The 11,181-nt window shown below is 41.2% G+C and overlaps 1 protein-coding gene across 2 annotated transcripts; it reads right to left on the bottom strand.

Moving 5' to 3' along the window:
- Nucleotides 1-350: 350 nt before the first annotated feature.
- On the bottom strand, nucleotides 351-10,552 carry ap4b1 (adaptor related protein complex 4 subunit beta 1). Of its 2 annotated transcripts, none has more exons than XM_086024191.1 (14): nucleotides 10,427-10,552; nucleotides 10,134-10,262; nucleotides 8,872-9,096; nucleotides 8,655-8,785; nucleotides 8,264-8,411; nucleotides 7,026-7,311; nucleotides 6,093-6,191; nucleotides 5,735-5,879; nucleotides 5,337-5,420; nucleotides 5,146-5,249; nucleotides 3,853-4,060; nucleotides 3,473-3,781; nucleotides 1,913-2,029; nucleotides 351-968 (listed from the first exon to the last, which is right to left on the bottom strand). In XM_086024191.1, the coding sequence occupies exons 2-14, from the start codon at nucleotides 10,244-10,246 to the stop codon at nucleotides 466-468; spliced, it is 2,472 nt and encodes an 823-aa protein (XP_085880317.1). In that variant the 5' UTR covers nucleotides 10,247-10,262; nucleotides 10,427-10,552; the 3' UTR covers nucleotides 351-465. The 2 variants fall into 2 exon arrangements, with proteins under 2 accessions (XP_085880317.1, XP_085880323.1); XM_086024197.1 differs by having other exon boundaries at nucleotides 5,768-5,879.
- Nucleotides 10,553-11,181: the final 629 nt, after the last annotated feature.

Genomic DNA, 11,181 nt, shown 5'->3' with positions numbered 1-11,181 from the left:
CAGTCCATTTAAGTTGTTCTAACTTCAATGGACTGTTTTAGCCCCCCAAAATAATACACTTTAAATTATAAACTTAAATTTAAAATATAAATTGTCATTTATGACAACATTTGTTAGCACAACAACGCAAGCAAGTTGTTCGCTCCAAAACAATTTGCTGAGTTATTTTTCCTTGTTGTGGGGGAATGGGGGGACAAATACAGGCGACAACAGTTCTGTAAACGCATATTTCTTTGTTGTGAATTGTGGGAGAGTCAAACTTGAAATATTTATTTAAATTGCTCAACTTAAAATATTGTCCAAAGTTTGTTGCCTTGACATTTTGATTTCACTCAGTGGTGTCACCAGACCCCTTTTTACTAGGTGCATTTATTTACGCAGTCATGCTGGTAGTATAGTAGCAGGTGAAACATTTACAATGGAGGGCAGTGATAAAATGTATCAGTCAACATTCCATCCAAGTGTTCATTCCCTCTCTGAAGACAGCGTATGCAGTACAGTTGTGAGTACAGAGAGAACACCCATCAGAGCTTTGTCATCTCTTGGTTGCTGCTTTAAAGTCACTTTTACTTCTGCTATTTGCCCATCATCTCTTTCCAACTCACTGCTGTTCCTAATTCCTGATGCGTCTTCCTCTTCATTATTTACCTGTCTCTCTGTTCGTCCACCCACCACTGTTTGCTTGGCATTCTCGCCTTCTCTGATGCCCACCTGATCATCTCTCTCTGTATTTGTCTTTCCAGTGTAAAGTAACTCTCCCAGTATGAGGGTGCTGCAGCGAGGGGCTTCAGTGTGTGTGTACAGGTAGACCCTCCAGGGGAGTTCGTGTGGTGGCGTGAAGGCCAGTGTCTGGATGTTGACCAATTGCATTGCAGCCTGAAAGCTTTGTGGTGAAGACCGAGTGACATTGCGACACTGGACATGTTCTGTCATACAAACGCCATCTTCTACCTCATCATGCTCAACATCTAGAAGCAAAAAAAAAAAAAAGGATTAGAATGCATTACACAGCAAATCTTCACAAAGGTAAAAGTCAAACTTTCATACTTTTCGTAAACGTACAAAACACGTGTTGTGTAATTTCTTTTGGAAATGCCCTAATATCTCACCAATACTGTCATATAGGGAAGTAGAACAGTAAATGCTTTAGTTTACTTTAGCCAGGGTTGTTAATGGAAGTTACTGAGAGTTTTTGCCAACTGTATACACCCACTTCTGGTGAATTTTTTTCTTCTGCAAGCCATTTATTCTTAAGGGTAATGTTACAATAATAAACATAATAATATAATAATCATAATATTTGACTGTTTTGGGATCATAGTGTGTGGTATAGTCACGCTTCAAAGTGAACCTGCTGAATCGAATACAAGAACTGTCAAAAAATACACATTCAGAATGTTCAGAGAAAACAAAATTTGATCTCACACTATGAGTAGATCATAAAGTGACATATTCCTCATTTTCACTTTATATTGTGTTTGATACATTGATTCGCCGAGGTCCTGTGTGTTACTAATGGTGATTTTGGTTTAACTTAATAAAATGTAACAAAAACAAAACAAATTGTATGTGTTGTGTGAAATGCAGAGGTCAAAATAAAACAACAGGTGTGTGGGGGATGTTATCTCATTCAATATATAAGATCATATAGTATATTCTATCCACACTCGGATCTAATCTTTTCACCAGGCATCCACTTTCAAAGCACTGTGAGCTGTTTGTGTAGGCATGAAACACAAGGTGCACCTTTCATTAAAGATTGATAGAGGAATCAAGGTGCCACACAATAGGCTGGCTCATGTGACACTAAAACCCTCTGGGTGATAATTAACTCAGGTTGTGAGATTTCACCACTGAGTTACAGTTATTTTAGGAGTGGACAGACCCTGGACTTTGTTTGACACCATGTTACCTCGCCGCCACAGATGCTCAAACTCCTTTGGCGTTAAAGTCGGAAGCAAGCTGAGAGGGACGATGGTGCTGGACGACAGGGCATATGCAGGCGATGGTGTACGCTCGCCGCCACTCTCTGGAGGAGACGCATGGGAAGGAAGGGAAGATACCGTATTTAGCACTAACTGACACCTCATGAGGTGGACATGGTGACGGATTACATTGTGAACAGTTCTTCACATTTAGACTAAACAATGATGACTTCTTTTTTTTTTTTATCATTGGAGTTGACTTATTGTCGTAGGATAGTAAAAATCCACATTTAATTGAGGCCCACTGAAATGTATTGGGGGGGGGGGGGGGGGAATAAAAATAAAACCAAAACAGTCTTTTAAAAAAGACTACTCCACAAAAAAATGGGGAATTTGTATCGAGCTGCCAGGACTGAGCCGTGCATACCGCTTCTGTTGTCACACGACAGCTATGCCAAAATACGTTCCATTTCTATGGTCATCATCACTCTTCCTATTGCCCCTCTGTTGTGTCATCAAACAAGTGCAAAAGGTAAAGCATAACAGAATTAATCCTCTTGATCCGGGATGTCCAAACTTTCTCTTCAAAGCACCGCATACAGAAAATTCAAAGGTCGCATGGGCAAATTTGGTATTCCTCACCTTTAATTTAACACGCTAAAACCAATCCATCAGTGTAGGAAATTGTTTCTCAAAAAACAGCCAGGTGATGAAACAAAAAGTCAAAGATTATTCTGGATTCTTTGTTGGGGCCAGCGGTGTTGTATCCCACTAGAATTGATCCGCCTCTACTTAGCAGCAGGAGAACCACAAGGGAAATCTGAACTAAAATGACTTTGACATGGGAACCTAAAGTGGAGCCAAACAATCATGATTCACTATGTCACCTGTGAATTTTATTCTATGAACAGTGATTTAGATGCCCACTGAGATGAGGTCTCAACAATGTTTATGTCAACAATATTTGCTGGCATCTCTTGTGGTGTCACACATGACGGCGTTTCGACCTCTGACTTCTTCTATGACTTTTGCATCAAAAAATCTGTCCAGTTTCGCACTTTTGTATTAACCTGGGATCAGAGGTCGATACAATAGCCAAAGATTTAATAAAAATAACAATTACTTAAATGAGAAGTCAAGCCAAACATTTTTTTTTCAAGAATATGTTCGATGCAAGCCCACTAGTTGAAACAAGGCATTCTGATAAATATTGTGTTCGTGGAATAAGAGTTAATCCACCCGTTTTTAGCCATCTGTGGGGGTGGCTATTTTGTCACCTCTGTCCCCTGAAAATGACATCACAACTGCTCCGGGCTCAGGTAATGACCAATCATGGCTGACTTGTTTTCTGAAGATGAGCCGTGATTGGTGGTGGGGTGGATTTTGCTGCTGAAGTCATATTCCACAAACGCAATATTAATCAGAATGCCGTGTTTCAACTAGTGGGCCTGCTGGGAAGATATTCTTGAAAAAAAATTGTGTTTGGGTTTATTTCCCCCCTTTTAAGGACACAACAAAATATTATACTGTTTCATCGTCAAACTCACCTGTCTGACCACTTTCAAGCTGACATGAGTTAAGGGTGTCTGAGAGGTCAGAGTCTGGGTCAAATGCTGTGTGTTGACAGCTTCTGTTGTTTATCGACCCTGTCTCTGAGATGCTCTGCCAGAGAGGCTTCAGTGTGTTGAAGATGTGAGCCCAGTGGCTTACAGGCTCTGCGGGACGGCCAATAAGAACGCCTAGGGAGGGGTCTGACCTCCGACCCTGGAGCGCCTTGCGTGTCTCGTCAACCCCGCATTGCAAAAGGCGGTAGTAGAGAAATGCCTGATCCCGTACGCACATGTCTGTCTCTTCAGCTGTAAAACAGAGATTTGAAAATGTCTGAAACCTTCTTTTCTTTTCTGTTGCACATGCACACAAAACACACCTATGGCGTAATGCAGCAGCCTTCCAAGCATGTCCTGGGTTTCAGCGGGACGGCACAAAAACAGCCTCATGGTGGCAGTCAGTAGCTCCATCTTGACTGCCGGAGAGGTCTCACACCGCACTCTGTCAATGAAGACCTCCAACGTGTAGGGGGCGCTGGAGACTCGATCACCATACGTTCCCAGCAACCAGAGCAAGGCCTGCTTGCCCTTGCAGGGGAAGCAAAAGAATGGTTCTTATCTCACCTTTTCATGCAAATAATGAAACTTTTATGCGAGTGTGTATAAGTGTTTTCCACTAAAAATCGTGGGGTTGGCTCCCCTCCCTACCAAAAATGAATAAAAAATAGTATTCTGAGATCCATTGTATAACCTTTAGAGGCGACATTAATTTGACCTTCTCATAAGTTTTGAATGCACATGCCCTTTTGTACCTGTTTAAGTACCTTTTGTTGATCACAAACAAGGTGAACAGCAAAATTCACAAAAAGGTTTTTGGTCCATCAACCCACCAATAATTTTCCATGGATGTCCACATCTATGCCTTTCTGTGACTCTTCCAGTCTCTCCGTATTTCTGTTACAACCTGCTGAATGGACTTTAAAAGCGGAATTCAACCCAAACATATTTTTTTTCCAGAATATGTTCTATGCAGCCCCACTAGTTCAGATGGGGCGGCCATTTTGTCACTTCTGTCGACTGAAAATGACATCACAACTGCTCAGGACTCAGGTAACGACCAATCACGGCTCAGCTTCAGAAAACAGGTCAGCTGTGATTGGTCGTTACCTGAGCCCTGAGCAGTTGTGATGTCATTTTCAGTCGACAGAAGTGACAAAATGGCTGCCCCCTGAGGTGGCTAAAAACAGGTGGATTTCTCATATCCCACAAACGTAATATTAAATCAGAATGCCTTGTTTCAACTAGTGGGCTTGCATAGAACATCCATCCATCCATTTTCTATACCACTTATCCTTACAAGGGTCACAGGCAGTAGGCGGGGGACACCCTGAATTGGTTGCCAGCCTATCGCAGGGCACACAGAGACAAACATCTGCACTCACAATCACACCTAGGGGCAATTTAGAGTGTCCAATTAACCTACCAAGCATGTTTTTGGAATGTGGGAGGAAACCAGGGTACCTGGAGGAAACCCACACAGGCACGGGGAGATCCTGTTGTGAATTTTGCCATTTGGCTATTTGTTAGAGAACAGCAACTTGTGCAAAAAAAAAAAAAAAAAGCCACAAAAAAATCAATTTGGGCATGAGGCAATAGTGACAGGTCGCCCTTACTTGGCTGTCCTGTAGTATCTCCTCACACCCCTCCAGAGCAGAACACACAGTTTCACTGCACTGAGGACACACCCAGACTAGGTCCCGCATTGTCTGCACCACAGCTGCAGAATAGGGAAAGGGAGCACAGCAAGTCTGACAAAACCATTTTCAACAAATAGGTGTACAATACATGTAGAAATTAATATTACCAGAAGTGATGATCTCTTGTTTAAGCCCGAGTAGTCCAGTGAGAATGACTAGGCATCTGTCACTGTAGCTCCGCCCAATACGACCTGCAAGTTACTCCCTATGTTAACTAGAAATGGACAATCACTATACAATATATCCCAACAGGCATCCTACAATTGTTTATGATACTGTTGTTATTGAAAAATACAATCAGGCTCCAATAAGGAAAGCCCAACCAAACCTTTGTCATTTACCATAACACGGAAAATCTAAATGGCTCCAAAAAAAAAAAAATTGTGACCTCTGAAAAAATATCTGCAGCGCTAACTGATGACTACGGCTCACTTGGTGGGATAATATGTGTGTTTTACTGTGGGTTAAAATTGCCTCAAGCAAGAAGACAAAGTAAAGAACATACTCGTGAAGTTATGCAAAGTCAGTGGCTGTTTACCGACAGCTGATATTGCAGCCTGGGCAGTGTCTGTGTTGACATCAGTGCAGTATTCTTTCAGTTCATCCAATAATATTGCGACGTTGTCATCGTTTACCAGCTCTACCAGCACCTGCAAACACAACAGTGCTCATATTACTATCATGAGAAGACTGCGATAAAATTGTACCCAATGCACACTCCGAACCTGCTAAGAGCTCTTTGTGTTCACATATTCTATATTTTGCGTGGATATTCAAAAAGATAGATATTCGCATAGATGTTGATTGATAGAGATATAGAAATTGAGAGGGACAGACAGAGAAAGACAAACAGACACGCCTACCTGCATCTTCCTCTGCTTGATATGTGCTGGCTCAGCATAGCCACAAAAGAAACGTTTGTAGTGTGCCCCCATCAGGTTAGGGATAGACCGCAGCAGCAACTGTTTGGGGATCATAACATGCGTCAGAGATGAGCAAACATTTGTTCTTCCCAAACATGCGTCACATCTTTATTTAGCGTGCAGAATAACAACAAAAAACTTCCACTGGCAATCTGCACTGCAACAATAACTAACCGTAACCCTAGAGCAGAAGGTTGTTTGGTTGAGTATACAGTAAAGAAAATGAGCTTCAACAATTTTATTCTAACTGCCACAGGTTTTTTTTTTTAAGACTGCAAAGTGTGGCTATCATAAAAGGTATTCTGTTATTTTGTGGTTGTACATAAATCTGGGGAATAATTATAGTATGTGGATGATCCACTGTATGATATGCAATTAAACATTGGTGATTTTATTTATCTATTTTTTAGACAAGTTAGGTGAACATTGCCTTGAATGAAACAAACAAGAAGCTATTACAGTCGAATCCATCACCGTTTTTGGTTTCAAAAATAAACTAACTAACTAAATAAATAAAAAAGATGAAGTTTACCTGTGACTGAATAAGAAAATAAATATTAAATGCTGTATCCATGTTAGTTTCTGATAGATCTACATTTTTATAAAAACATACAGTCAGCATTATGCATATGATGTGCCACCATACTGCTAATATGAAGATTATTATTTTATCAATACCCGCACAAGGTTCAAATATACTAATAAAGCACAGCCACACGGCTATTATCTTTGAAATCATCATCACAGTCTTTACAAAAGGGGGAATTATTGCAATCAGCAAGTAAGATTGCTAGTATTATTGACAATCACTTCATTTCTTAGCATACTGTATCCATCCAAGCGCATACTTATATTGTCCAAATACACACTTGCCTGGATGTGGCAGAGCACAGTGAACCTGATTTCTCTGGACGCACTCCCACATGCGGCCAGCAGGGGACCTCGTACTCGTTCCAGGGCGGCCAGGCAGACTGCAGGCAAGGCTGAGCACAGGCTGAGGAAGAGGCTCAGCGTGGAGGCCATGACTGTCGGGTGGGGGCTGACCAAGGAGGCGTCCAGCATGGAGAGGATGTCAAAGAGCTCATCCTCAGATTGAGGTTGGTAACGCTGGAGGATCGTAAGCACTTCACTCTGACCCCACACGTCACAATCCTTCAGCCTATGTGGACACACACAAAGAGGTTGACCATGTCAGCATTTAACACATTTCCTGATGGAGGAAAAGACGTGATCCAGCTGAGTTCGGAGAATGTAGACTGCTGCCTGGAATGGTCACCAGAAAAACATTAGATGCAGCGAATGACAATTAATAATCGCGCCAAGCACAAATGTAATATGATAGGTAGTAATACATTGCTAGTCTCATGGTTGTCAGAGTTGACATTCGTGAAAAGAGAGACATATTGAGGCACATTTGAGCACAACCCCACTGAAGTCAGCAAAGGCATTATTGTCGGATGCAGGGCTCTACACTTTGTACCCGCAATTTTCTCAGTTGGTCACATCAGCGCATGATTTTTTTTGGTTTTGTTTTTGGGAGTGGAAGGCATACCGACGTCCCGAAACATTTGATGAATAAAATAGTGTGCACATCTGTGGGTTGCGACGTTGCATACACACGACGTGGAAGAGGGAGCATTAAAACGTATGCACTCAGAGGAAAACGACCAGATGGAATTCTCTCGCACGGGCTGAAAAACGGGTCACATATGCAATGAGTTTGGTCGCAGTCTTGAGCTTCGGTCGGAGTTCTAAAAGATCATCCTAAGTGATTATCCTATACTGTGGTGTGTGTTGAGAGTGATTATTGAATAGCTTAATTTCATAACTAAAATGACATTTTGTTTAAAAGGGCAATGTAGTTCATGCATAAAGGACTGTACAATATTGTATATCATCACTGATATATACAGTACAGTATTAGGGCCAAATTGTCCCTGCGTTTCATCATATCTTTTTGTGTGTGTGGTCCGCTTCTCTGTGGCATGTAATCCATGACAAAAAATAAACAGTTGCCTTTGGGGATGAAAATTATTATCATATAAACTACTTTTCGTGTTTTAGAACTTTTATCTATGATGTAACACAGGTTATTCGAAATCGGTGCCAACCTGTTGAGGAGGTGATGAGCGATGGGTTTGTTGATGGCAACCCCACCTTCCTCCTTCAAGATCTCCTCCAGAGCTCGAAGGCAGTTCACCATCACTACAGGATCAGTGTCCCTGAGAAGGCTGTACAACTCATTGACCACCGCAGCATCTGTCCGAGTTATCAACATAAGTGTTTTAGCAAAGAGCATTCATTTTCAAGCACGGACAAAATGTTTTTGAGTTTTAATGTCTAGACAATAGATACAAACCTGCACAGAAGCTGGAAAACACCTCAGTTGGACATAATATTCTCATACAATAGTTTCACGTTTTTATTTGATCGATAAAATGTTAAACGCTTCTGCTTACAATATTTATCTATTTTTTTTGTTTTTTTATCCAACCCCCTCACCCATTTCAGAATTCGGTTGTAGATTGTGCAGTTTGGCCCAGCCAAGCACAGCGACCCGTCGCACACAAGCCGCTCTGTCCCTCAGTCCTGCTGTGAGAGGCTGTTCCACATACTCCATCAAACTGGACAACCTGGAACACCAACACAAAGTCAAGTTACAAGTCACAATCACCACATCCAGAGGGAAGGCATGGGCGGACCCAAGAGTGTGAGTCACCTCAGGTTGGTCATGTTCCTTAGGGCCAGGCTGCGGACCATCGGGTTTGGATCCTGACAGTCCTTCCTCAGTGTGTTGATGACCAGCAGGGACAGCTCTGGGTTCAAAGATGCATAGGAGCACAAGAAGACATAGACCAGTTTCTTCTGGACAATGTCTACTGTGGCACATGCTTTGACCATCTCACTGAACAGGCTGGAGACATCCACACCCTGCGACATCAGCCTGAGACACAGGAGGGGAAGAATAGGGGTGTTGTGAGGATGAACGGTTAAGTATGTGAAGTAACTGATCTGATCAGACTGTTTTCAAGGTCAGCAACATTTAAGGGACAGTTAGTTTGTCTTTATCGCTGGCGTCGGGCCAAAACCTTGTACCTCCAAAGCAGTCACTTTTCAGGAGGCTCCAAAAATGGTGAATTTGTTCATCCGTTAGCATCCATCGTTAAAGAGAGCAAGCCATTCTCAACACTTTAGATTGGTCGATAATGTTTAAAAGTAACACCCACACATGTGGATTGACCAATAGTATAGATTTTTGAAAACATACTCTATGAAATTCATCAAAATGTGACAAAATGTGAGGTTTTGGCCCAACAACAGCGTAATACTGTATTTCTTTCAGTTTACAGTCGATTAAGTTCAAAAAGTCTTTTGTGATTGAGACATAGCACTTAGCTATTGTCTTAACGATGTTGAAGTCTTTCATAGCATTACTATTAGATCACAAAAACGTAAAGCACTCTGATATTTCAAATGCTTGTGTATGTATCACATTATCTGCAAAGACTTCAATGTGTTTTAGTGATGTGAAAAATGAATGGAACACTTGCTTTTCTCCTCACACTGGTGTAGTAGTTGCCATTTTCTTTAGTCGATTCTCGTCATCCTGGTTTTACTAATCTGATAAAGTTGAATGGAAGGAACTGGACTCTGCTCATTTGCTGCATTTGGTATTTTTTCTTATTTTATGAAAAACTTCAAAAAATGACTTACAATATAACTGCTAAACTCTTGAAAAGGCATTTCTTTCACTCTTCTGACCTCACACACATGGACCCAAAGCCTAAAATTATAATATGCAGGGCCTTCAAGAAAAGACAATATACCCGTCTATGAAGGTAGGCGGATGTGCTCTGGACATTGTAACTATCGACCTTTTAGCCTTTATCCAAAAATCATCTATCCGGTGGTGAAAGACCCATCTGGAAGTTAAGCGTTTCTACGCCAAAAATTAAAACTATGCGTGTGCAGTCCACCAACCTGATGACTTTGAGAATGACGTTCCTGTAACGCAGCTGATCAGACTGCACGTGGGGGTTGGCCAAAGCTCTCCTCAGGTCCCTTACCGTATCCTCATTGCCCAGATATGGCATGGTGAACGCAGAAAACCTATCATATGCGTGGTCATCATGTTATTAAACTGCAGCGTGCATATTTCAAACACACGGCAGTCACATACAAATGGGTGTGTGTTAGTATCAAATTAAATCTAAAAATTATCCGTAAGGCAACAACCTTAGCGCATGTACTGTATTTAACTCATAAATACTCACCGTCAACTCTTCAAACCTTGCTAGATGCTTGTTTTTCCAATTGAAATGTACTTCCGTGTTTCTTCTTCTGCGTTTTCTGTTTATGTGTCTGCCGCCACTTGGTGGTAGGAAGATTTTGTAGAAAATATTGTAGCAAACCAAATGTGTCGTGGAGACGCTCCTGCTTTTATGGGGGTTATACCTTCAAAATAAATAATACATGATGCTCAATGCTTTGGATTTAACTATATGAAATTATATCCGTTATTAAAACAAAAAAAACAAAAAAAAACAGTCCACTTCTGGGATGATTCAACTGTCCCATAATTGAACCCAGGAAACTCCACTTAATGCTTATAGCAGCGACACACTCATCTAAAAAGTCACATAAAACTACTTTGAGTGTATAAAAAGTATATGGTTATCATTTTACCTACGCAGTGTTGAACCTGTATGGAAGTAAGAAAGTTGATTTACTTAAAGCAAACAATGACTTGCATAGTTAACAGGTGTGTTGTTATATATATATGTATACAGTACATGTATACCACTAAGTGAGCTGTCTCATTTTGGCCACTAGGTAGCGTTGTTTTCCCATTAATGTAGAGGTTAAATGTAAAAATGCAGTTCTCTTGACAATTCGATGACTATTGCTGAGGGGAGCAGGAAAATAAATTGTGAAAAACAGTAAATTGAGTGCGTTTGAGTGAACCCTTCACACACACCCGTTACATACACAGGTTAATCGTACCTTCTGCCATTTGGTAGAAGAGCAA

This window comes from Filicampus tigris, chromosome 1 (genome assembly GCF_054856515.1).
Source record: "Filicampus tigris isolate MCC_2025a chromosome 1, RoL_Ftig_1.0, whole genome shotgun sequence".
Taxonomy (NCBI): Eukaryota; Metazoa; Chordata; class Actinopteri; order Syngnathiformes; family Syngnathidae; genus Filicampus; species Filicampus tigris.
Note: the sequence above shows the minus strand (reverse complement) of the source record. Positions and strands in the feature narration are given on the sequence as shown.

What these genes read in the sequence shown, in the direction of transcription:
- ap4b1 (XM_086024191.1), bottom strand. Translation starts at nt 10,246, where the DNA reads ATGCCATATCTGGGCAATGAGGATACGGTAAGGGACCTGAGGAGAGCT. An exon ending in GTCATTCTCAAAGTCATCAG is followed by an intron (nt 9,097 to 10,133) that starts GTTGGTGGACTG and finishes CCTGTGTCTCAG; the next exon opens with GCTGATGTCGCAGGGTGTGG. An exon ending in AGATACTACAGGACAGCCAA is followed by an intron (nt 4,061 to 5,145) that starts GTAAGGGCGACC and finishes TTCCCCTGCAAG; the next exon opens with GGCAAGCAGGCCTTGCTCTG.